We start from the raw sequence: 25,692 nt of genomic DNA on the forward strand, positions 1-25,692 counted from the left end.
TGTCATCGTCTTCTGTTCTGACTTTTTCTGTTTCATTGTAGCCACTGAAGATCCTGGTGTCGCCATGGGTCGCCGCCCCGCCCGGTGGTGAGTATTAAACCATGTAATTTCGCTGCTGGGAAGAGGAATAGGTGCATTTGGCTGCTTAAGGCTATCGTGGGGTGGAACCTCTCTAGTACACCCAGCTTTTCCTATTTTGGGAATGGACTCCATCGTTCTCCCCTATACCTTCCGGATCGCTTTAGGTCTTCGTTTAGATCATGTGGTTCTTCCACAGTTTTGTTGGGGTTTTGTATTGACCCTTTCCTGCGTTTCCAAGCCAGTTTCAGGCTGGAAGCGGCGTCCGCCTTGCATCCCGCCTTTTGTTCTGGAAATTCGCCGCCTTTTGAGGCTCAATGCCTTCTGGGCCTTTGTGTGCCTTGCCCTTCTTATTTCCGGGCTGCGTGTCCAGAGAGCTCAAGTCTTGTGTGGCCTGCAGAGGGCGTTGGGAGTCCTTCACATGGCTTGGAGGCCAAATGCCACGTGCCCAGAAGTCTAGGGTGGACAGCATGAACTGTGCTGCTTTTATGCAGCAAATATGTAGTACACACTGCCTGGAAGTGAGGGGTGTTTTTTTAACTGGGAAAGTCTGTTTCAAAGGATTGGCCCTGTAAGAAGTTGGAAACCCAGTAAGGGGTCAAGAAAGATTTTTGCCTACATGGTTGTCCTCTTAACTTTTGGCCGCCTAGATGTGACTGTGTCTTGCTTTAGCGCCGCGCCAGACACGGAGGTAGCTTACAGATTGGCTTGTGCCATCCCCTCCTTTGGTCGTGGAGGGAGCGCTGAAGTGCCTATTGACCAGTTAACTTGTGAATCCCTGCAAACCTGGGTTTCTCCCCCCCCCTCCCCGCAGTTACCGGTATTGTAAGAACAAGCCGTACCCAAAGTCTCGCTTCTGCCGAGGTGTCCCTGGTAAGTTGCAGAAGAGCTCCCCAACTGGTTTGGCTGCACTGACTCCGTTGCCGAGGGCACCCCACACACAACTGACCCCAGGCCTTTTTCAGATGCCAAGATCCGCATCTTTGACCTGGGGCGGAAGAAGGCGAAAGTGGATGAGTTCCCACTCTGTGGCCACATGGTGTCGGACGAATATGAGCAGCTCTCCTCCGAAGGTGAGATGCGGGATTCCTGGTTAGTCGCACCTATTCCTATGTGCTCCCCCCGCCAAATCCGCAGCTCACTGGACTGGAATTACCAGTTCCAGTTCCTTAGTCATGAACACCCAGTTGTGAGCTATGATGATGCTTCTGTGCCATCCTTACTCTGCTGCCTTCCTCCCCCCCCCTCTCATCTAGCCCTGGAGGCTGCCCGTATTTGTGCCAACAAGTACATGGTGAAAAGTTGTGGCAAAGATGGCTTTCACATCCGAGTGCGGCTCCACCCCTTCCATGTCATCCGCATCAACAAGATGTTGTCCTGTGCTGGGGCTGACAGGTGAGTTTGAGGGTCTCTGTTGAGCTTGATTATAGTAGTAGAGCAAAGAGATGGCCCCACTCAACCGTCCATGGCAAAGCCAGCCTAATTGCTGGCCAGATATCATGGGCACGCATTTTTCTGCTACTCTGCAACTGAGCAGAGGCAAAAAGGGCAGCATGACTAGGGCTTAGCCTCTGGGCAGCAGGTGGAGGAAGTAGCTTTGAGCTTGATGACAGCCATCTGCCAGCAATCACGTTGCTAGGGCAGTTGCACGTTGAAGGACTTTCAGATGAGCCCGGGGGTGGGGGGGGGGCACCTTGGCAATGAGTCTGTTTTGGGGTTCACTGCAGCCAATTAAGCCGACCATGCTCTTTTCCCCATGGGGGCCTGGTGTGCAATGGCTGCAAACAGCAGCATCCTTGGTAGTGTACGCAACCTGTTGCTAGTATGGGTTGCCATAAGGGACCTTGGATACAGCCCTTTCTGGTGGACACTCGTGTCTGAATTCATGCTGCCCCCAATCTTAGGCTCCAAACGGGGATGCGGGGTGCCTTTGGAAAGCCCCAAGGCACAGTGGCCAGAGTCCACATTGGCCAAGTCATCATGTCCATCCGCACCAAGCTGCAGAACAAGGAGCATGTGATTGAGGCCCTCCGCAGAGCCAAGTTCAAGTTCCCTGGCCGCCAGAAGGTAAGAAGTGCGGCAACCTTTGGTCCCTCCTTTCCTTGCCCAGATCCCCCAATATGTAGACTCAATTCTTTGTTTTTTCCCCCCAGATCCACATCTCCAAGAAGTGGGGCTTTACTAAGTTTAATGCGGATGAGTTTGAAGACATGGTGGCCGAGAAGCGCCTCATCCCAGATGGCTGTGGGGTCAAATACATCCCTAATCGTGGTCCCCTGGACAAATGGCGAGCCCTGCACTCGTGAGAGTCTCGGAGCTGCCCCCACCTTACACCCAACCAATAAATCAACTTTCCATCCATGTCTTTGCATCTGGATTCATGGGGGATGGGGGAGCCTCTGGGAACCCTAGGATCACTGTCCTTTGTCCTCCAGGAAAAGGCTGACAACAGATCAGGGCCAGGGAACAAATAAGCCCAGCACAGCAGCAGGTCCCCCAGTTTCTCCCCCTTTGGAATGTGCCACAGGGGCTGGCAAGAGCTGACCTTTGGGCAAATAGTGTGCAGCCCCAGACCATAAACATGACCTCAGCTTGAACTTGCCCCTAATGTCTTGCTAGCTGTTCTAATTTCCTATTGACTTTTTAAGAGGCATATAAGCTAGTTGCTCTACTCATGTAAGCGCTCACTGGTTGATTCTTGCAGGTGCCCTGGCCACCTTTCAAACCCACAATCTTGGCATATTGGGATGATACTCTAACCAATTGGGCTCCCTGGTCAGGGCACAAATGTAGCAGTCCAGGCGATCGGCCCTTCTCTGATTCGTGTCCTGTTCATACCCTCACGCTGTCACAAAGGAAACATGCTTAAGTTCAGGAGTTATTACAGTTGCGACTATTTGTTACATGAGAGTTGGTTCATGTATTTTCTGCATGAAAATAGCCTTGGGAACTACTCTCCCTGGGGCTGCACACAGGATCTGCAAGACACCAGGAAGGCCAACCCCAAGGAGTGCTAGCTGCCCGGGGGGAGGAGGGGGGTGTGTGGAGTCCCTGAGAAACACTGGCCACTGAGGGGCAATAGTGGCATGGTATGCTGACGGCCCGCAGAGCAGTGGGAGTAGAAAAGACCTGGGAACCCTAGCCGGTGTGGCTCAGTGGATAGAGCGTTGGCCTGCAGACTGAAGGCTCCTGTGTTTGATTCTGGTCAAGGGCACATGCCCAGGTTACGGGCTCAATCCCCAGTGGGGGGTGTGCAGGAGGCAGCCTATCCATGATTCTCGATGTTTCTATCATTCTCTCGGAAATCAATAAAAATATATTTTTAAAAAAGACCTGGGCCCTAACAGGTTTGGCTCAGTGGATAGAGTGTCGGCCTCCGGACTCAAGGGTCCCGGGTTCGATTCCAGTCAAGGGCATGTACCTTGGTTGTGGGCACATCCCCTGTGGGGAGTGCAGAAGGCAGCTGATCGATGTTTCTCTCTCATCGATGTTTCTAACTCTATCCCTCTCCCTTCCTCTGTAAAAAATCAATAAAATATATTCCAAAAATAATAATAAAAACCTGGCCCTGGCTGGTTTGGCTCGGTGGATAGAGCTTTGGCCTGTGGACTGAAAGGTCCAGGTTCGATTCTGGTCAAGGGTGCATACCCGGGTTAGGAGGCAGCCAATCAATGATTCTCATCATTGATGTTTCTCTCCCTTCCTCTCTGAAATCAATAAAAAATATATTAGAAAACAAAAACATCTGGGAGAAAGCGGTGCTGTCCCCATCCAAACTGCACCCATTGCACAGAGGAAGAGTCTCAGGCCAATGATGGGAGGAACTTGCTCCATGTCTCTGCACCCGTGTCCCTTGATGTCCCCTTCTCAGGGACATGCCCCGGGTCAGGTAGGGCTGGGTGGGGACTTTGGCTCCTGGTCCTCAGGAGTGCAGCTTCCCTGCAGTGACGAACCTACCCGAACTAAGGGGTCCATCACGTCCTCCCTGGCCACCTTGCCAAGCGTCAGCCTCTGGGCGTTGAAGGCACAGATGCGAAAGGCCTGGGCCACCCCCACCAGGAGCAGGAGCGCAGCTGGGCAGCGCATGGCTGTGTTTGGGCTGGTGGCGCCCCCTGCAGGAACCCAAGGCGGCGGCGGCCCAGCTGGGCCTGCTTGTGGCTTCAGAAGGACCTGGTTATGGACAGAGAAAGGGATGCTCACCCTGCTGCCCAGCACCAGCCCCCAGGGCTGCCAGCCTCGAAGATGGCTGCCTCTTCTCTCTGTGGACACCTTCTCATGTGGGCACATGGCTCGGCCTCACTCTCTTCATGGTGATAAAATACACATGGCATGGAACTGAGCTTCTTAACCAGGTGAGTGGCGTCAAATACATCCATATTGTGCAACCATCACCACCATCCAAACCCAGGACTTTTTCATCTTCTAAACCGTGGTTCTCAACCTTTCTAATGCCGCGGCCCTTTAATACAGTTCCTCATGTGGTGGTGACCCCCAACCATAAAATTATTTTCGTTGCTACTTCATAACTGTAATTTTGCTACTGTTATGAATCGTAATGTAGATATCTGTGTTTTCTGATGGTCTTAGGCGACCCTGCTAGCGGTTCTCAACCTAGAATCTAAACGGAAACTCTGTCCACATTAAACACTAACCCCCCATTTCCCCTCCAGAGCCCTGGCACCAGCCACCCTCCTTTCTGTCTCTCTGAGCTTCACTACTCCAGGGACCTCACAGAATGGAATCAGTGTCTGGCTGATTTCATGTAGTATAATGTCCTCAAGGTTCATCCATTTTGTAATGTGTGTCAAAATGTCCCTCCTTTTTAAAAAATATTTTTTATTGATTTTTTTTTTTTACAGAGAGGAAGGGAGAGGGATAGAGAGTTAGAAACATCGATGAGAGAGAAACATCGATCACCTGCCTCCTGCACACCCCCTACTGGGAATGTGCCTGCAACCAAGGTACATGCCCTTGACTGGAATTGAACCTGGGACCCTTGAGTCCGCAGGCCGACGCTCTAGCCACTGAGCCAAACCGGTCAGGGCTCCTTTTTTTTTTTTTTTTAACACGTTAAGCGCCCAGTCAGTCACCGGTGACTGACACTATACTTTCTGTCCAGAAGACAAAACAGGCTGGGCGCTTAACGTGTTAAGCCCACAGCACCCAGTATTCCCAGGTGGCCTCCCATCCAACTACTAACCAGGCCTGACCCTGCTTAGCTTAGAAGGTCAGAGGAGACCAGGAGAGCTCAGGGTGGTACGGCCATAGACAAAATCTCCCTCCTTGTTAAGGCGGACCCACATCCCACTGCATGGCTAGCCCGCGTGCTGCTCATCCCTTCCTCTACGAGCGGACACTCGCGTGGCGACCACCTTCTGGCTACTGTGAGCGATGCTGCTGTGGACATGGGAGAACAGATATCTTTCAGGTTCCTCCTTTCCACCCTTGTGGGTATGTACCCAGAAGGGGAATTGCTGAGCCTCATGGGAACTCTGCTTAGTTGGTTGAGGAAGCGCCCTGCTGTCTTCCATAGCAGCTGCACCTGCGTCCATTCCCAGCAGCAGTGCACAGGGGTTCAACCTCAGGGTTGACCCCAGCTTTTCACCACCATGACGAGCACCATCACGAATATCTTGCTCCACTCCTTTTTAAAATATCTACACTAATAAAAGAGAAAAATGCTAATTGACCGTACCTTCGCTACGCCCACAGCCAATCAGAGCGAGTATGCAAATTAACCCAACAAAGATGGTGGTTAATTTGAATATGCTGAGGCAGGGAGGAGTGAAGACTGAAGACAGCATAGAAGGAAGAGGGAAGGGAAGTGGAAAGCAAGGTGGCTGCTGGAGGAAAAGCACAGGCGGCGGTGGGTGGGGCGGGACAGGCGGGCGGGGCGAGCAGCAGCCACCCTTCCCGCCCCGCCCTACCCCACCCCCCGCAGTGGGAGAGGTGGTGGGGCGGGAGAGGTAGCAGTGGTGGGAGGGAAACTTGACGGAAGCCCTGTTCTTGCAGGAATATTCCTGCAATGGGCCCCTTGTATGTGTATATATATATATATATATATATATATATATTTTTTTTTTTTATTGATTTCAGAGAGGAAAGGAGAAATAGAAACATCAATGATGAGAGAGAACCATTGATTGGCTGCCTCCTGCACGCCCCACATTGGAGATTGAGCCCACAACCCGGGCATGTGCCCTGACTGGGAATCGAACTGTGACCTCCTGGTTCATGGGTTGAAGCTCACCCACTGCGCCACACCAACCGGGCTGTTTTGTAAATTTTTTATTGATTTTAGAGAGAGAGAAACCTTGATTTACTGTTCCACTTAATTACGCATTCATTGGTTGATTCCTGTATGTGCCCTGACTGGGGATCAAACCTGCAAGCTTGGCCTATCAGGATGATGCTCTGACCAACTGAGCTACCCAGCCAGGGCACTAGCAGCTTTTACTGAGCTCTGTTCCCTCTCTGACTTCAGGTCCTTTGCAGGCCACCTGTGTCCGCCCTCCCACACTGACTGAGGGACTGCCCTAACACACCCCAAGGAAACCTGCGTGTTGTGGGCGTGTAACATAGGGACACAGAGACTATCATTTAATACAACTGCCCCACAAAGCAAACATCATGCTTAGGAAACAGAATTTCTTACAGTTAATTTCCGTCATTACATGACAGCCGGTTCATATATGTTCTGTGCATCCGTAGCCTTGGTAACCACTCTGCCTGGGGCCACACCCTATGAATGTGCCAACGTGGACTGACGGCACCTCATGGGCTTCGCCACAGGCATTGGGTGTGTTTGCAGCTATTTTCTTTTCTTTTTTTAAAATATATTTTATTGATTTTTTACAGAGAGGAAGAGAGAGGGATAGAGAGTTAGAAACATCGATGAGAGAGAAACATCGATCAGCTGCCTCCTGCACACCCCCTACTGGGATGTGCCCGCAACCAAGGTACATGCCCTTGACCTGGATTCGAACCCGGGACCCTTCAGTCCGCAGGCCGACGCTCTATCCACTGAGCCAAACCGGTTTCGGCTGCAGCTATTTTCATTAGATCACACGAGTTCCAATGCATCTGCCATTTTGTGTGTGTGTGTGTGTGTGTGTGTGTGTGTGTGTGTGTGTGTCTGTGTGAACGGCTTATCTCCATTTTTGTATCTACTGGGATCTTCACGCGAATTCACGTGAATCCCATGTACAATACAGGTGGCCCAGTGACATATCTGTTCCACGCATGTAGTGTCCCTCCTATCTAGCTTTTCGTTCTCAGTTTGTATGTGTTTCCTTTTTGTCATCATTGTTCATATGTTGTGATTCCCTTTTCTAAGCCCCTTTCCCCGCCCCCAGCCTCGGGGCCCCTGCCTTCCTCTTACACATTCTCATGCCAGGCACAGGCCCAGCAAAAGAACATAAACCAAAGAAAAGGCAGAGGGTTGCAGTCCAATAGGGCAGGGCTGGGTAGGACCAGGTTGGGCAAGACAGAGCAGGGCTGGGTTGGGCAGGATTGGGCAGGGCCTGGCTGGGCAGGACAGGGCAGGGCAGGATGGGACAGGGCAGGGCAGGGCAGGATGGGACAGGGCAGGGCAGGGCTGGGCAGGGCAGGGCAGGGCTGGGCAGGGCCAGGCTGGGCTGCAGTTGAAGCCCTTCAGCAGTCACTTTGGCCCCAGGGCAGAGAGCCTGGAGAGGCTGGGGTTTGATTCCTAAGGGCAGTGTAGTCAGTCATCACATCCGCGGGCAGCAGCCACCAGGGTGGGTGAGGCTCAGGCCCCCAGGCCCAGCTGTGGGGGCAGGAGCAGCAGGAGCAGCAGCGGGGACAGCAACAGAGCCGCCAGGCTGAGGGGCCGGGTCCCGGGCCCCGCCCGGCTCAGGCTCAGCCTCAGCTCCACCTCCACGGGGTAGTGGTCACTGACGTTGAGGGCCTGGGGCGGACAGAAAGACAGTGTCAGGCCCAAGGGACTTCCCCGTGGCCATCCCCGCTGCCTCGGTTTACCTCCTCCTCGGTGAGCCGGAAGCTCCGGGGGAAGTTGAAGGCCGAGGCCGCATGCAACAGCCTCCGGCAGCGCTCCCCGTGCAGCACGATGCGGTCATAGGCACAGTGGGTGCTGGCGCGCACCGTGGTGTCCTCGCCGTCGGCGATCGCCCAGTAGAAGTCAGCCTGCGTGCGCAGCATCAGCTCCCCCAGGCGCTTTTTGGCCAGTGAACCACAGTCAGCATTGAAGTCCCCCAGCAGGATGATGTCCTGGAGAGGGCGCAGCTGTTGTGTCAGGCCACCACAGCCATCCATCCGGTCCCCCTCTCTCCCATGCCACCTGCCCGGCCCTACCTCGCCCTTCCAGCGCCGGGAGGCATCCAGAAACACGTCATACAGGGCATTCAGCTCCTGCTCCACGGCCTTCGGAGTGGTGTGTAGGGGGACCAACACCAAGCTGGGAAGGTCTGCAAGGCCCCAGGGATAGAGGGCTCCCACCCACTCCTGGCTCTTCTCCACGCAGCCCCCTCTGGGTGACCGAGCCCCCAGCAGAGCCAGCCAGCCGCCCCCCCCCCCTTCCCGCTGCCCCACAGCAGGCCAGCCTTCTTCCCCTCTTACCCTTGCTGGGCAAAGTGAACTTGGCCAGAAAGGGCTCCCGGGTAAAGAGGTCATCCTTGTCATCGTACACGTAGGAATCCTGGATCTGCATCTTGTGTGACCTGGGGGACCGAGGGACGGGAAGCAGTGTCCCCACATCACTGATTCTGGTTTGCAAGTGCCACATCAGAGCTGGCACCCAGGGAGGGGGCTCTGCCAGCAGCTCTGTTCCATATGGGCACAGCCTCCCAGCCTTTTTTTTTTTCTCTCTCTCTCTTCCTAGCCTTTTCCCTAGAATTTTATTGAGAGAGAATTCACAAACCATAAGCCCGGCCGGTGTGGCTCAGTGGTTGAGCATCGACCTATAGAACCATTAAGTCATGGTTCGATTCCCGGTCAGGGCACATGCCTGGGTTGTGGGCTCGATCCCCAGTGTGGGGCGTGCAGGAGGCAGCCGATGAATGATTCTCTCTCATCACTGATGTTTCTCTCTCTCTCTCTCCTCTCCTTTCCTCTCTGAAATCAATAAAAACATATAACAATATTAAGAAAAAAAAATAGGTCTCCTTCCCTGGCAGTCCCCTTGCCCTCTCGATCCTGACCACAAAGGGCTCCCCGAGGCTGTCCTCCCAGGATCATAGGGCTGTTTCTGGAACCCGTGCCCACCGGAAGCCCACGACAGGCCCTGTCTGAGCCTCTTCCCAGAAGCTGCAGTCAGCCACTCCCAAATGGGGCAAGACACGCCCTGAGCCCCAGTGGCTTCCAGGGGAGAGGCAGAGGTGCCTGACATCTGTGCATGGATTAGGCCTGCTGCAGGGGCAGGTGAACACTGAAGCTGGCAAGGCTAGAGGAGAGGCAGAGCCCGGAATGAAAGGGCCGAGGAGAAAAAGAGTGAGAGAAGGTGAGGGCTGCCCTAGGAGGAAGGGGTCTGGGACTACTCAGCCATCTCACAGCGGGCCAAGTGCCAAGTCCGCCCTGGCCGCCGTGTGTACTTACCTGTAGATGTACACATACTTCTCCACGTATGTGCTGCGCCCCAGGAAGGGGCTGCTCAGGGAGCTGTAGGGCCCGGAGTTATCAAATCTGCCAGGAAAGGGGAGCCCAGGGTCAGGGACCCTGAGGCTCCAGGGGGGCCCCGGATTAGACCCCCAGAGCCCAGCTCACCGGTTGAGTTCTCGGAGCAGGAGGTAGAGGGCGCTGCCAGAAGAGTCCACCAGCTCCTGCAGCACCGTGATGTCACAGCGAGCCAGGATCTGCAGGACACCAGCAAGGCCGGCCCCACTCAGTGCCAGCTGCCCCAGGAGGGGTGGAGCCCCGGAGAAACTGGCACTGGCCACTGATGTGGGCAAGAGTGGCATGGTGTGCTGGCTGTGGCCCACAGAAGTGGGCCCAGAAAAGACCTGGGTGGGCCCTAACCGGTTTGGCTCAGCGGATAGAGCGTCAGCCTACGGACTGAGGGGTCCCAGGTTTGATTCCGGTCAAGGGCATGTACCTTGGTTGCGGGCACATCCCCAGTAGGGAGTGTGCAGGAGGCAGCTGATCGATGTTTCTCGCTCATACATCAATGTTTCTAACTCTATCCCTCTCCCTTCCTCTCTGTAAATAATCAATAAAATATATATATTTTAAAAAAGACCTGGGTGGGCCCGGCCCGCGTGCCTCAATGGCTCAATGGTTGAGCGTCGACCTATGAAACAGGAGGTCACTGTTCCATTCCTGATCAGGGCACATGCCCAGGTTGCAGGCTTGATCCTCAGTGTGGGGCGTGCAGGAGGCAGCTGATCAGTGTTTCTCTCTCATCATTGATGTTTCTCTCTCTCTTCCTCTCCTTTCCTCTCTGAAATCAATAAAAATACACTGAGTGGCCAGATTATTATGTGTTCGCCAGATTATTATGTTCTCTGAACACATAATAATCTGGCCACTCAGTGTGTGTGTGTGTATATATATATATTAGAAGCCTGGTGCATGAATTTGTGCATGGGTGGGGTCCGGCCAGCCTGGCCAGGGGGAGGAGACATGGGCAGTTGGCCGGCCTGCCTGCTGGTCAAACTCCTGGTTGAGGGGACAATTTGCATATTAGCCTTTTATTATATAGGATTTACACTGAGTGGCCAGATTATTATGCGTTCAGAGATCATGATAATCTGGCCACTCAGTGTATATTAAACAAACAAACAAAAAAACCTGGGAGAAAGCTGAGTGCCGTCGCCACCATCACTGCACCCATTTTACAGAGGAAGAGACTCAGGCCAGTGACGGGAGGAATGTACTCCATGTCTCTGCACCAGTGTTTCTTTTTTTTTTTTAATATATTTTATTGATTTTTTTACAGAGAGGAAGAGAGATAGAGAGCTAGAAACGTCGATGAGAGAGAAACATCGACCAGCTGCCTCTTGCACACCCCCTACTGGGGATGTGCCCGCAACCAAGGTACATGCCCTTGACCAGAATCGAACCTGGGACCCTTGAGTCCACAGGCCGACGCTCTATCCACTGAGCCAAACCGGTTTCGGCTGCACCAGTGTTTCTTGATGTCCCTTTTAAAAATGTCTGTTTTTATTGACTTCAGAGTGGAAGGGAGAGGGAGAGAGAGAGAAACATCAATGATAAGAGAATCATTGATCGGCATGACCTCCACCAGGGATCGAGCCGGCAACCCAGGCATGTGACTTGACTGGGAATCGAACCATGACCTCCTGGTTCATGGGTCAACACTCAACCACAGAGCCACGCTGGCTGGGCTTTCTCGATGTCCCCTTCTCAGGGACATGCCCCGGGGTCAGGTAGGGCTGGGTGGGGGCTTTGGCTCCTGGTCCTCAGGAGTGCAGCTTCCCTGCAGTGACGAACCTACCCGAACTAAGGGGTCCATCACGTCCTCCCTGGCCACCTTGCCAAGCGTCAGCCTCTGGGCGTTGAAGGCACAGATGCGAAAGGCCTGGGCCACCCCCACCAGGAGCAGGAGCGCAGCTGGGCAGCGCATGGCTGTGTTTGGGCTGGTGGCGCCCCCTGCAGGAACCCAAGGTGGCGGCGGCCCAGCTGGGCCTGCTTGTGGCTTCAGAAGGACCTGGTTATGGACAGAGAAAGGGATGCTCACCCTGCTGCCCAGCACCAGCCCCCAGAGCTGCCAGCCTCGAAGATGGCTGCCTCCTCTCTCTGTGGACACCTTCTCATGTGGGCACATGGCTCGGCCTCACTCTCTTCATGGTGATAAAATACACATGGCATGGAACTGAGCTTCATCTTCTAAACGGAAACTCTGTCCACATTAAACACCAACCCTCCATTTCCCCTCCAGAGCCCTGGCACCAGCCACCCTCCTTTCTGTCTCTCTGAGCTTCACTACTCCAGGGACCTCACAGAATGGAATCAGTGTCCTTTTGTGTCTGGCTTATTTCACGTAGTATAATGTCTTCAAGGTTCATCTTAGAGAGAGGAAGGGAGAAGGAGAGAGAGAGACAGAAATATTGATGTGAGAGAGAAACATCGATTGGTTGCCTCCCCAACCTGCAACATAGGCATGTGCCCTGACCAGGAATCGAACCAGCAACCTTTTGGTGCACAGGACGATGTTCAACCAACTGAGCCACACTGGCCAGGGCCTTTTTTTTTTTTAAGCCCACAGCACCCAGTATTCCCAGGTGGTCTCCCATCCAACTACTAACCAGGCCTGACCCTGCTTAGCTTAGAAGGTCAGAGGAGACCAGGAGAGCTCAGGGTGGTACGGCCATAGACAAAATCTCCCTCCTTGTTAAGGCGGACCCACATCCCACATCCCTTCCTCTACGAGCGGACACTCGCGTGGCGACCACCTTCTGGCTACTGTGAGCGATGCTGCTGTGGACATGGGAGAACAGATATCTTTCAGGTTCCTCCTTTCCACCCTTGTGGGTATGTACCCAGAAGGGGAATTGCTGAGCCTCATGGGAACTCTGCTTAGTTGGTTGAGGAAGCGCCCTGCTGTCTTCCATAGCAGCTGCACCTGCGTCCATTCCCAGCAGCAGTGCACAGGGGTTCAACCTCAGGGTTGACCCCAGCTTTTCACCACCATGACGAGCTCCATCTCTCTCTCTCTCTCTCTCTCTCTCCACTTCTGAGCTTTTTTTAAGTGTACAGTTACCTTTATTATAATTCATAAATGCGTTAGAAATGGATTTTTAAAATGACAGTTAGGGTCTCTTGAGCTTCTGCTTTCTGTTCATTCAGCTAGGCCCTAGCGGCTAGGGCCTAGCCGGTTTGGCTCAGTGGATAAAGCATTGTCCTAAGGACGGTGATAAAATACACATGGCATGGAACTGAGCTTCTTAACCAGGTGAGTGGCGTCAAATACATCCATATTGTTGCAGGTTCCATTCTGGTCAAGGGCACATGCCCGGGTTGCGGGCTCAATCCCCAGTGGGAGGGGGCATGCAGGAGGCAGCCGATCAATGATTCTCTCTCATCATTGATGTTTCTCTCTCTCCCTCTCCCCTTCCTCTCTGAAATCAATAAGAACATATTAAACATCAAATAAAATGATCTCGGATACACCAATCACCCCACTGCAGTGTGTGATGGCCCCTTTCCCATTCCCCACATCACTGGTGAGCCCCTCTTGTTTGTCTTATCAGCTGCACCCCTCTTCTTCCTGAGGGTCTCAGTGTATTTTTGTCCTAGACTCACCCAGACTTTGCTCTTTCGGGTTCAGCTCCTTGATCCACCCTGTCCATGTGGCTCTCACTCAGTGACCTCATAAGTCCCTCTACTTCTGTCTGCCTGCTCTCCTCTGTCACCTCCCCCCTGAGGCACATTTTCTGCCTCTCTCAGGCTCTTCCTGCTTCTGTTTTTCTTGGCCTCTCTCTCTTTTAAAAAAATATATTTTATTGTTTTTTTACAGAGAGGAAGGGAGAGGGAGAGAGAGTTAGAAACATTGATGAGAGAGAAACATCGATCAGCTGCCCCCTGCACACCCCCTACTGGGGATGTGCCCGCAACCAAGGTGCATGCCCTTGACCGGAATCGAACCTGGGACCCTTCAGTCCGCAGGCCGACGCTCTATCCACTGAGCCACACCGGTTAGGGCTTCTTGGCCTCCCTTGTCTGTTCATCTCTCACAGCTTCTCTGCATATCTCCACTCTCCTGGCTGGGCATGGTGCCTGTTCCTCCCTTGTCACCTGCTCTGTCACTCATGCTAGTTTGGGTCTCCCGCCCTGGTGCCTATTCTGGGATGGATGTGTGTGTTAGGCAGCCCTGGGCTGGCAAGGGCAGGCTTGGAGGCTCTAGGGCCAGGGGCACCCTGGAGGGTTCAGGACGAGAAGAACCAGAGTGACTGTACCTGGCCTCAGCCCAAAGCCCAGCCTGGGCTCCCAACACTTGGCCTTGGTCCTAGCCTTGGGGTTCCCTTCCCCTCTCACTACCCCCACCTCCGGGGTGGGGGGCAACTTTGTCCCTCCCTCTGCCCAGAGGGCTTCCATACCTTCGCAGACCAGCTTGTCTACACACCTGCCTCGGCTGTAAGCGGATCGAGACACCCCACGGAATCGCAGCAGCTGCCTGACAGGGACGGGAGAGAAGAGGAACAGGATATCGTTCCACCCCACTCACCCACGCCCCGGCCGGCCTGGTCCCTGCCCCGCCCAGGCGGCGGCAAGTAGGGCGGGCGCCTGGCCTGCGGACAGCGGGCCGGCCCGCCCACTTTCCCACCAGGCCCCGCCTTCCCGCTGCGGGCGTGGGACGGAGCCGGGGCGGAGGCCCCCGGCTGCGGGCAGATGTCAGACCTGTGAGTCACAGTGATCGAACCACAGCAGCTCGTTAATGAATGGTTGCCTGTGCCGAGGGCGGCGAAATGCTGAGTGCAAACCCCTAGGTGCATTCTCCCAGGCCGGGCCCTCAGCCCCTGGACTTTCCCAGGCAGCATCTGGGGAGGGAAAATGCAAAGGCTGGAGCTCGTGCCCGACGTAGGGGCGCGAGAGCTTTTTCTCCACGTCCTCTGCCCGGGTCCACTGTGGCTGCACAGAGCGGACTGAGAACTGCCCCCGAGAGAAGGGGATTTGAGAGCTGGTAGCTCAGCACCGCGTGGGGGCCGGCCCTGTCTCTGTTGGAACAACTTGGGGACTCCGGCGGCGGCGTCTAGGGTAGGAGGTGGGTCTGCATTGGCTGGTTGTGGAGCGGTCATCAGGACAGTGTCGCCGTTGCCAGGATTGGGGGTGGTGATGAGCAGGTTGGAAAAAAAAATTTAAATCAATAAAATGATTTAAAATAAAAGACCTCTTGAGGGGTACAGGGCTTTCCTTTGGGGGTGATCATGTTTTGGAACTAGTTAGACGTGGTGGTTGACAACACAACAAGTCATATAGTATATGTTACATCACATATTACTATACGTTATATCACATATTACATATATGTTATATCACATATTACATTATATATTAGATACATGTATACAGGTATCTGTAATATTGTAATTATGTAGGAGCACATATGTAATAACGTGTATGTTGTATATATAAAATATACAACTTAAAATATTATAGCCCTAACCGGTTTTGCTCAGTGGATAGAGCGTTGGCCTGTGGACTGAAAGGTCCCAGGTTCGATTCCGGTCAAGGGCATGTACCTTGGTTGCGGGCACATTCCCAGTAAGGGGTGTGCAGGAGGCAGCTGATCGATGTTTCTAACTCTCTATCCCTCTCCCTTCCTCTCTGTAAAGAGCCAATAAAAATATTTTTTTAAAAATAAAATATTATAAAATACCATAGCCCTAGCTGGTTTGGCTCAGTGGATAGAGTGTCTGCCTGCGGACTGAAGGGTCCCAGGTTTGATTCAGGTCAAGGGCACATGCCCGGGTTGCGGGCTCCACACCCCCCCCAGTAGGGGGCGTGCGGGAGGCATCCAATCAATGATTCTCATTGATGTTTCTATCTATCCCTCTCCCTTCCTCTCTGAAATAAAAAATAAATAAAAAATAATAAGACTTTAAAAATAATAAAAAAATAAAATACCATAAAATGGTTTCATTTTATGTTGTATGAATTCTACCTCAATAAAAATAAAGGGGGGGAAACACTAAAGTAGAAATGCTCCGCTAGCCCTGACTTTGAGTGGTGTCAGGTAATCCCACTGTATAACCCACGATTTTTCGGGGGGCGGGGGGTGGAGAGGGAAGCGCGCACAGTTCGATCACTGTGACAAAAGCGCGCAGCAGGCGGGCGCCGGGCACTGAGGCTGCGCCGGGCTGGGCGGGGCCGGGGGCGGTGTCCCGCTGCCGTCAAGCGGCCCGAGCGCGTTTGCGACAGGCGGCGGCGGAACGTGGGGCCTTGACCGCTTCGCTTTGCCCCGGGTGGGCGTGGGGCGCGCGGTTTCCAGCTCCAACTCCTGTCGTTCCTCACCGCGACCCCCGACTCCTGATCACGGTGGGCTGGTCGGTGGCGAGGGGGGCCGGCCGGCCTCTGGCCCGCCCCGCGAGGTGACCTTGTTCGAGTCCCCTGTCGCGCTGAGACGCGGCGCGCGTTGCTGGCGTAGGCCGGTTAGGGACCCGGCTGTGGGGCAGTTGAGGACACTCCACCGGCTGCCCCGGGGCAGGGAAACGGCCGGGCCGCCGGGAGCGGTGGAGTGTGTGTGTGTGGGGGGGGATGCCCCTTCATGTGAAATGGCCGTTCCCCGCCGTGCCGCCGGTCACCTGGACCCTGGCCAGCAGTGTCGTCATGGGCCTGGTGGGCACCTACAGCTGCTTCTGGACCAGTGAGTGGGCTTGGCTGGGGGGGAGCCCTGGGCCTCAGGGGAGAAGGCCAAGACCCCCACGCTCTTTCTCTCCCCGCCAGAGTGCATGAACCGCCTCACCGTCCACAACAAGGAAGTGCTGTATGAGCTCATCGAGAACCGCGGCCCAGCCACGCCCCTCATCACGGTCTCCAATCACCAGTCCTGCATGGATGACCCTCATCTCTGGGGTACACGGGCCAGTGTGCTGGGCACCGGGAGGCAGGGAGAGAACCCCAGAAAGGGCCAAAGAGAAGCAGAACAAACTCACTTCCCACTGGGCTCTTCAGAGCTCTGGGACTACTGTTTCCGGGACATCCAGACCCAGTGTGACCCCTCCAGCATCCTCTCAGGGAAGGTGATTTGGAGAGGGCCTCAGAAGTTTGGAGGGAACGAGGAAGCGAGGAAATGGCCACAGGGCAAGGTCTGACCATTTACTCTGTTGCAGCAGGCCTGTGGAACCTGATTTCTAAATCGTGGAAGGTCCCACAGAGTCTTGGAGTCTTGGGAACAAATCCGAGGACCCGTCTGGGTTAGGGGCTGAGAGACCCGAGAGACCTGTATCCTGGTTCCAGGTTTGCCCCAGGCTGGGTTTGTACCCTTCAGCCAACCTTATTTGGGAGCCCGGTTCCGCACCTACAAGTTCCTGCCCTACTGACTTCACAGGGACTTGCTTGGCTGCAATAACCTGGATGGCTGGGTGGAGGGGTTTTCAGAGCTTTCACTGCTGAATGCAGGAGGTTAGACTCCTACAGCTCAGGGGCAACCACCTGGTAAAATCAGCCTTTCAGAACTCATCCTGGCTGCTGGGCGGAGAATGGTCTGTGAGTGCCACTGCCAGATCCCAGGAGGCTTTAAAAAAAAAAAAAAAATATATATATATATATATATATATATATATACACACACACACATATATATATACTAATTAATATATGCATATATATATATACATATATATAAGTGTATATATATATATATATATATATATACACACACACACACACACACACACACATACACATACATACACTGAGTGGCTAGATAATTATGATCTCTGAATGCATAATAATCTGGCCACTCAGTGTATATCCTATATAATAAAAGGCTAATATGCAAATTGTCTCCTCCACCAGGAGTTCGACCAGCAGGCAGGCCAGCCAACCGCCCATGACCCCTCCCCCTGGCCAGGCTGGCCGGGCCCCACCCATGCACGAATTCATGCACCAGGCCTCTAATATTATGATGTTCAGAGATCATAATAATCTGGCTACTCAGTGTATATTTGTATTTATTTCAGAGAGGACGAGAGAGATAGAACATCAATGATGTGAGAGAATCATCAATTGGCTGCCTCCTGCATGCCCTACACAGGGGACTGAGCCTGTAACCTGGGCATGTGCCCTTGACTGGGAATCGAACCGTGACCTCCTGGTTCACAATTGACGCTCAACTCCTGAGACACTCCAGCTGGGCAGGAAGGAGGCGCAGTGGTCGCCAACTGGTGCTCGACGGACCACTGGTGGTCTGTGAGGTCCGAAAGGTTGGCGACCGCTGGAGAGCATTCCAGTAGCCTGGACTAATGTGGTGGTGGTGAAACTGGAGAGAGAAGGTATAGAATAGGCAGCATCAAAATATATTGGGGAGGTAGGCAGACCAGACATGGTGACTAATAAAACATGGGGAGTGGGACGGAGCAAGGAGCCAGTGAGAACTTGGGAGTCCGGCCCAAGGTTCCAGAAGATGCTACTTCGGGCCATTGGGACATGGTAGTGCTGCTTACCCTTGTCCCTCATTCCCTGAAGTGGGGTGACAGAAAAAGGTGCTTCCCGGAACAAGGTAAGTTGAGGCATGAAAGCTTTCCTCTTCTCCTCCAGGGATCCTGAAACTCCGCCATATCTGGAACCTGAAGTTGATGCGTTGGTGAGGAGGAATGAGCCCCTCCCAATGGGCCCGGCAGGACTCACCCGTCTCTGCCCAGATTTGCCTTCCTCCTGCTCTGACCAGGAGGCGGCATCCAGCAGCCCAGGCAGGGCATGGGGTGGGGCGCCGTAGGTCCTCTGTGCCTCCATTTCACATCGCTGACGGTGCCAGGCATCACGCCGGGCGGGGGGGGGGGGGGGTTCGGGAAGCAGGGCGCAGGGGAGGCGGAGATGACTGTGTCTGTCCCCACTCCAGGACCCCCGCAGCTGCAGACATCTGTTTCACCAAGGAGCTGCATTCTCACTTTTTCAGCCTGGGCAAGTGCGTGCCTGTTTGCCGAGGTGAGTTAACTCCTCCGGGAGGGGCCGGTGGGCCGGTGGGTGCAGGGAGATGCTTCTGCAGGTTTTTCTGGCTTGGGCTTAGAGCAGGGAGCCTGGTGGCCAGTGCCTCTGGCTGGGCAACACTGGGAGTGGAGGGACGCAGGTGGGACAGGCAGCCTGGGAGAAGGGGGCCAGGGAGCCAGCCTGGAGGAGTGCTGGTTCCTCAGAGAGAGCTCGATTCTCTGCACAGGCCTGAGGATTGTGCGAACCTGGGGCTCTGGCATTAGAAGTCAAGGAGGCATGCCCTGGTCGGTTTGGCTCAGTGGCTAGAGCATCGGCCCAGGGACTGAAGGGTCCTGGGTACGATTCCCGTCAAGGGCATGTACCTCTGTTGCAGGCTCGATCCTCGCCCCTGGTTGGGGAGCGTGTGGGAGGCAGCCAATCGATGTGTCTCTCTCACACCGATGTTTCTCTCTCTGTGTCTCTCCCCCTCCTTTCCACTCTCTCTAAAAAATCAATGGAAAAACATCCTCAGGTGAGGATTAACAAACAAACAAAAAAAGAAGTCACTAGTGGCAGTGTGTTATCTGTGGTGCCAGTGGCTTGTGCTGCAGGCTGCAGGGAAAACAAACTTGCTTGTGGAGGGAGGTGTGTAACATTGAATGACTGCTTGGCACCTCTGAAGAGCCTCGGGTGGTAGGGGCCATTCTGGTACCCATTCTCCACATAAGGAAGGATTAAGCTGCTGGCCCAAGGTCATTGGGCGAGATGTGGCAAAGCCAGGATTCAAATCCAGGGTGCTCTTTTCTCTGGGGAAATAGAATATTTCCCGACAGAATGTGAAAGGAAAAGCATTCTAGATGCATGTGCCAGGCACTGGAGAGGTCATCGATAAGGGTAGAAAATGCAGGTTGTAGCCCAGTTGGCCTGGCTCAGTGGTTGAGCGTTGACCTGTGAACTAGAAGGTCATGGTTCTATTCCCGGTCAGGGCACATGCCCTGGTTGTGGGCTTGATCCCCAGTAGGGGGTGTGCTGGAGGCAGCTGATCAATGATTCTCTCTCATCATTGATGTTTCTCTCTCTCCCTCTCCCTTCCTCTCTGAAATCAATAAGAATATATACTTTTTTTTTTTTTAAAAAGAACAGTTGGGAATAAAGATACTGGAGACTCAACCACAAACTCACAAATAGAGGCGAGATTGCAGAGGGGAAGAGCAGGGAGAGAGCAGGGGCCCAGGACAGCACCTCAGAGCACAGAAGGACAGACAGTCTCCGAGGTAGCAGGAAGCAATGGCCACAGAGGAAGTAAGCAAAGCCACAGGAGCTTCTGGGGGCTGGAGAGGGGGAAGGGAAGGGAAACAGCAGTGGTGGCCACTCCTTCCAGAGGTTGGTGGTGAGGCAGAAAGAGGAAGAAGTCACCAATGGCCCTGGCCAGGTGGCTCAGTTAGTTGGAGCGTCATCCCATACACCAAAAGGTTGCAGGTTCGATTCCCAGTCAGGGCACATACCTAGGTTGTGGGTTTGATCCCTGATCATTGCAGAAAGCAATCGATCAATGTTTCTCTCTCACATTGATGTTTCTCTCTCTCTCTCTCAAATCAATAAAAATGGCCCTAGCCGGTTTGGCTCAGTGGATAGAGCGTTGGACTGTGGACTGAAGGGTCCCTGGGTTCAATGCCAGTCAAGGGCACATGCCCGGGTTGTGGCATTGATTCCCAGTGGGGGACGTGCAGGAGGCAGCTGATCAATGATTCTCATCATTGATGCTTCTCTCTCTCCCTCTTCCTTCCTCTCTGCAATCAATAAAAATTGACTAAAAAAATAAAATCAATAAAAATGTATCTTTGGGTGAGTATTTAAATAAAAAAAAGGCCTAGCTGGTGTGGCCAAGTGGCTGAGCATCAACCTGTGAACCAAGAGGTCACTGGTTTGATTCCCGGTTGGGGCACATGCCCAGGTTGCAGGCTTGATCCCCAGTAGGTGGGCATGCAGGAGGCAGCCAATGGATGTTTTTTTTCTCATCAATATTTCTATTGCTCTATCCCTCTCCTTTCCTCTCTCTCTAAAAATCAATAAAAATAGTCTGGCTGGAGTGGCTCAGTGGTTGAGTGATAACCTACAGTCCAAGAGGTCATGGTTCGATTCCCGGTCAAGGGCACATTTCCGGGTTGTGGGCTCAACCCCAGTGTGGGGTGTACAGGAGGCAGATCAGTGGTTCTCTCTCATCATTGATGTTTCTATCTCCCTCTCCCTTCTCTGAAATCAATAAAAAATATTTTTTTAAAAAATAAAAAATACAAATTTTAGAAAATTAACAAAAACATATTTTTTTTTTTGCAAAAAGAAGTAACCAAAAGGTGTTAGTGGTGTCAAGGGGGAGGTTTTATTTGTTTTTTTGTTTTTAATATATTTTTATTGATTTCAGAGAGGAAGAGAGGGAGAAAGAGAAACAATCAATGATGAGAATTATTGATCGGCTGCTTCCTGCACGCCCCACACTGGGGATCGAGACTGCAACCCAGACATGTGCCCTTGCCAGGAATTGAACCCAGGACCCTTCAGTCCGTAGGCTGATGCTCTATCCACTGAGCCACACCAGCCAGGGCAAGGGGTAGTATTTTTTTAAAATTATTATTTCTAGTTGGTCAAAGTAAAGCATGGTAAAGTCCAATAAAATACCTCAAATAGCCCTAGCTGGTTTGGCTCCGTGGATAGAGCGTCGGCCTGCGGACTGAAGGGTCCCGGGTTCGATTCCAGTCAAGGGCACATGCCTGGGTTGCGGACTCGATCCCCAGTGGGGGTCGTGCAGGAGGCAGCCAATCAATGATTCTCTCTCATCACTGATGTTTCTATCTCTCCCTCTTCCTTCCTCTCTGAAATCAATAAAAATATATTTTAAAAAAATACCTCAAATAAATGAAAAGCTGCAGCACCCACGCCTCCAAATCCGCAGATGACTTACTCCCCAGAGACAGTGCCTATAATGCTTTCTCATTGGCTGCTTTGGGAGGCTGCCTCTTTAAGGCACAAGCAGACGCTACAGTGTCATGGCTGGTGACCATGGAGCTGTCTGTCATGCCCTGTTCTGAGATGGGGACTCCGCTCTTATACCCCGTCCCTGAGTCTCAGTTCCCTCCCTTCTGCAACCTCAGACAGAAGCAGCCGTGTCCACTTCCTGTCTCTTTGGCCTGCATCTAAGATTTATTGCACAGTTAAAATCAGAAAGCAAAAAACCCCCTAAAAGCCAGAAAGCAAAATCTTAATCCTCGCTGAAACCGGTTTGGCTCAGTGGCTAGAGCGTCGGCCTGCGGACTGAAAGGTCCCAGGTTCGATTCCGGTCAAGGGCATGTACCTTGGTTGCGGGCACATCCCCAGTGGGGAGGTGTGCAGGAGGCAGCTGATGGATGTTTCTCTCTCATCGATGTTTCTAGCTCTCTCTCCCTCTCCCTTCCTCTCTGTAAAAAATCAATAATATATATTTTAAAAAATCTTAATCCTAAGCACCTTCAGTGAGAGAAAGTGGGCAGGGACAAGCCTTTTATCAAATGCATTTGATGGACAGCAAAGACGTAACGTGTTGAAGCAAAGGAACTATCTGGCATACTTTGCTTCTGTGTTCAAAAAAATTCCCCTTTCCCCCAAGCGTAGGCCTTTGATATGCATGAAGTATCGGAGTGATCTTGCACAAGCTCTACAAATGAGTAGAAAGACCATTTGCAAAAGCTAAACATTATGAAGAGTTGCACCCAAAGCATAGCATTGTTTTTTTTTTATTATTATTATTATTATTTTTACAAATATATTTTATTGATTTTTTACAGAGAGGAAGGGAGAGGGATAGAGAGTCAGAAACATCGATGAGAGAGAAACATCGATCAGCTGCCTCTTGCACATCCCCCTACTGGGGATGTGCCCGAAACCAAGGTACATGCCCTTGACCCGAATCGAACCCGGGACCCTTGAGTCCACAGGCCAACGCTCTATCCACTGAGCCAAACCGGTTTCGGCAGTTTTTTATTATTTTTAAATGTATTTTTATTGATTTCAGAGAGGAAGGGAGAGGGCGAGAGAGATAGAAACATCAATGATGAGAGAGAATCATTGATTGGCTGCTTCCTGCACATCCCACACTGGGGATCAAGCCCACAACCATGACCACAGAATCGAACTACGACTTCCTGGTTCCTAGGTTACCACTGAGCCACGGCAGCCAGGCTAGAGGAGATTTTTTATATATATAATTTGTAGAATTACAGTCTTTATTTATTTTTAAAATATATTTTATTGATTTTTTACAGAGAGGAAGGGAGAGGGATAGAGAGTTAGAAACATCGATCAGCTGCCTCCTGCACACCCCCCACTGGGGATGTGCCCACAACCAAGGTACATGCCCCTGACCAGAATCGAACCTGGGACCTTTCAGTCCACAGGCCGACGCTCTATCCACTGAGCCAAACCGGTTTTGGCTAGAGGAGATTGTTTAACAAAGGATGTCAAGGGCCGCGAAGTGGTGCAGCCGGGACTGAGCGGGCTTGGGAGAGACAGTCATTGGAGGGTGTCTGTGTGGACTGTGCAGGGAGGAAGAGGACCGTCCTGAGCTGCCGCTTCGTTCTGTTCTGCGGGAGAGGGAAGGAGAGGCCCAGGAGAGTGGGGACTGATGGGGAGAGGCCTTTTCTCGGCAGGAGACGGTGTTTACCAGAAGGGAATGGACTTTATTTTGGAGAAGCTCAACCATGGGGATTGGGTGCACATCTTCCCAGAAGGTCAGTGGGGCTGGCAGGGTGGCAGTGCTCCCAGGAATATGGACGAGGCCCCGCCCCCTCCAAAGCCTCCCCTCTGTCTCGCCCCTCCCAGGAAAAGTGAACATGAGCTCCGAGTTCCTGCGCTTCAAGTGGGGTAAGGGCTACTGGCCCTCTGGGGCCCTGGTGGACCACGGTACATGGGGCAGCTGAACGTTGTTGGTAACAGCAGCCAGAGGCCAGGTGCTGAGACAAGGGCTGGCCCAGGGGAGCCGGTGTGAAGTGGGGGCAGGCAGGGTAGCCCCCGCTGCAGGCCAGCCCTGAAGCGCTGCTTCGCCCCAACATTCCTGCCTCCCTGCGGGCAGGAATCGGACGCCTGATCGCCGAGTGTCATCTCGACCCCATCATCCTGCCGCTGTGGCATGTGGGTAAGCCCCGCTCTGGAGCAGGCCTGCGGCCTGGGGCTGGGGGCAGGGAGAGGGTGGCCAGGCTGAGGGCCGGGGCCTCCCCGCTACACCCACGCCTGCTGCCAGCCTTCTGTTCCCTGTGCTGCAGGAATGAACGATGTCCTTCCTAATAAACCGCCATACGTTCCCCGAATCGGACAGGTAGGTAGGGGCTGCTGGCCTTTGTCTGTCTGTCTGTCTGTCTGTCTGCCTGCCTGCCATCTGGCCCTTGGCTGCCACTCAGCATTCCGGGAGCCAGGTTCAGGAGGAGCTGAGCTCGAGGCTGAGGCAGGGGTCCAAGTGGGACATCGACACGGCCTTCCTATAGGGCACCAAGCCCCAGAGAAGGAGAGCGAATGAAATCAGGCCGTGGCAGGGGTGGTCCCTGGGGTTAGCACAGGACAGGACTCTAGAGCAACGGACCCTGGGACTGAGATGGCTCTTGCAAGCCATTGAGCCCCCTTCTAAAGAGGGAGAGTGGCCAGGCTGGCGTGGCTCAGTGGTTGAGCTTTGACCTATGAACCAAGAGGTCACGGTTCCATTCCCGGTCAGGGCACATGCCCGGGTTGTGGGCTCGATCCCCAGTAGGGGGTGTGCAGGAGGCAGCCGATCATTGATGCACTCTCATCATTGATGTTTCTAGCTCTCTCTCCTCTCCCTTCCGCTCTGAAATCAATTAAAATATAATTAAAAAGAAATAAAAATTAAGAGGGGGAGTGGCCAGAGGGAGCACCAAGCAAGTTAGGGGCAGGCCTCTACTTCTGGTCCCCCAAGGCAGTTGGGCTGGGGCTGTGGGCACTCCCCCTGTTCTAATCACCCTGTGGCCGGTGTCCCTGCAGAAAATCACTGTGCTGATAGGCAAGCCCTTCAGCGTCCTGCCTGTGCTCGAGCAGCTCCGGGCAGAGAATAAGTCCACGGTGAGTTTCCCGCCTGCCCCTGGCTGTCCTTCGCCCCTCCCGGCGCCCCTTGGCTTCCCACGGCCTCTGGGCGCAGCTCCCGGAGCGCTCCCGCTCAGCCTGGTCCTTCCCCTCAGGTGGAGATGCGCAAAACCCTGACCGACTTCATCCAGCAGGAATTCCAGGGCCTGAAGACCCAGGCCGAGCAACTCCACAACCACCTGCAGCCCGACAGATAGGCCCTGCCCTGCGCAGACCCCGCCCGGCTGCCTCACGGTCCTGTGAGGCCCCCGAGGTCTGGGGAAGAGGCAGCCCCGGGACCTGGTCCCCAGCTGCCAGGTTCTCAGTGCTGCCTTGGGTTCTCACCCCTGCACATGGCTGGGCTGGGCTGGGCTGGACTGATGCTTTGAGCTCAGATGCGGTTTTTAGACAGAGTTCTTCATCACCCTTAATGGGTACCCTCCCCTAGTTGATGAGCATTCCAGCTCATCTGTGGTTTTTGCAGTTGAAAAGGGTCTCTTGGCCACAAAGGGAGGGAAAAATGTAGGCAGTGGCCTCCTTCTTGCCTCCATGTGTGGTCTCCCAGGGCTGGTGTCTGGAGGGAGAGCAGTTAAGGGGGGATGGGCGACTAGACGGCTTAGGGAGGGCCCCACAAGGCCATTGGCCTTGAGCTGCTCACCACCTCATGAGGGACAGTCTTTGGCCAGTGCTTCCTTCTGCCCAGGCTTCCGACAGGCCTGGGAGCTTCGGGCAGCCACCCCCCACCCCCACCCCCCACTGTAGGCAGGAGAGCAGCCCTTTGCCACAAGCGGGGCCTGTAGCAAGGGCCCCAGACCTGGCCAGTCGTCCCATGCTGGGGCCCACCAACTTACTCCTCTCTGTGTCCCCGACATCACTCAAGCCCCCTGAGGCTGGATTTCTATGTTTTATAAAAAATAAAGTATCTGTGTTGTGCTGTTTTACCTCTGGCCTCTC

General features: G+C 53.5%; 3 protein-coding genes, 1 non-coding gene and 1 pseudogene across 5 annotated transcripts; 3 read left to right on the forward strand and 2 right to left on the reverse strand.

Moving 5' to 3' along the window:
• On the forward strand, nucleotides 1-2,439 carry RPL10 (ribosomal protein L10). The gene is made up of 6 exons (XM_054712333.1): nucleotides 1-87; nucleotides 893-951; nucleotides 1,044-1,151; nucleotides 1,335-1,473; nucleotides 1,983-2,145; nucleotides 2,232-2,439. Exons 1-6 carry the CDS (start codon nucleotides 65-67, stop codon nucleotides 2,382-2,384), a joined length of 645 nt encoding a protein of 214 aa, XP_054568308.1. The 5' UTR covers nucleotides 1-64; the 3' UTR covers nucleotides 2,385-2,439.
• LOC114228936 (small nucleolar RNA SNORA70) lies at nucleotides 1,800-1,934 on the forward strand. The gene has a single exon (XR_003615030.2). It is a non-coding gene; the product is annotated as a small nucleolar RNA SNORA70 (small nucleolar RNA).
• A 5,244-nt stretch (nucleotides 2,440-7,683) lies between the features above and the next one.
• Nucleotides 7,684-14,191, reverse strand: DNASE1L1 (deoxyribonuclease 1 like 1). Of its 2 annotated transcripts, none has more exons than XM_054718364.1 (8): nucleotides 14,135-14,191; nucleotides 11,507-11,719; nucleotides 9,817-9,905; nucleotides 9,649-9,735; nucleotides 8,674-8,774; nucleotides 8,410-8,522; nucleotides 8,077-8,325; nucleotides 7,684-8,005 (listed from the first exon to the last, which is right to left on the reverse strand). In XM_054718364.1, the coding sequence occupies exons 2-8, from the start codon at nucleotides 11,633-11,635 to the stop codon at nucleotides 7,847-7,849; spliced, it is 927 nt and encodes a 308-aa protein (XP_054574339.1). In that variant the 5' UTR covers nucleotides 11,636-11,719; nucleotides 14,135-14,191; the 3' UTR covers nucleotides 7,684-7,846. The 2 variants fall into 2 exon arrangements, with proteins under 2 accessions (XP_054574339.1, XP_027991938.2); XM_028136137.2 differs by having other exon boundaries at nucleotides 14,109-14,185.
• LOC129150268 (5S ribosomal RNA) lies at nucleotides 12,269-12,387 on the reverse strand (annotated as a pseudogene).
• A 1,721-nt stretch (nucleotides 14,192-15,912) lies between the features above and the next one.
• TAFAZZIN (tafazzin, phospholipid-lysophospholipid transacylase) lies at nucleotides 15,913-25,674 on the forward strand. Its single transcript, XM_054712351.1, has 10 exons — nucleotides 15,913-16,375; nucleotides 16,456-16,584; nucleotides 18,271-18,316; nucleotides 18,572-18,657; nucleotides 23,319-23,399; nucleotides 23,491-23,532; nucleotides 23,741-23,803; nucleotides 23,931-23,983; nucleotides 24,661-24,738; nucleotides 24,855-25,674. Exons 1-10 carry the CDS (start codon nucleotides 16,267-16,269, stop codon nucleotides 24,954-24,956), a joined length of 789 nt encoding a protein of 262 aa, XP_054568326.1. The 5' UTR covers nucleotides 15,913-16,266; the 3' UTR covers nucleotides 24,957-25,674.
• The last annotated feature ends 18 nt before the right edge of the window (nucleotides 25,675-25,692 follow it).

This window comes from Eptesicus fuscus, chromosome 1, assembly GCF_027574615.1.
Source record: "Eptesicus fuscus isolate TK198812 chromosome 1, DD_ASM_mEF_20220401, whole genome shotgun sequence".
Classification (NCBI taxonomy): Eukaryota; Metazoa; Chordata; class Mammalia; order Chiroptera; family Vespertilionidae; genus Eptesicus; species Eptesicus fuscus.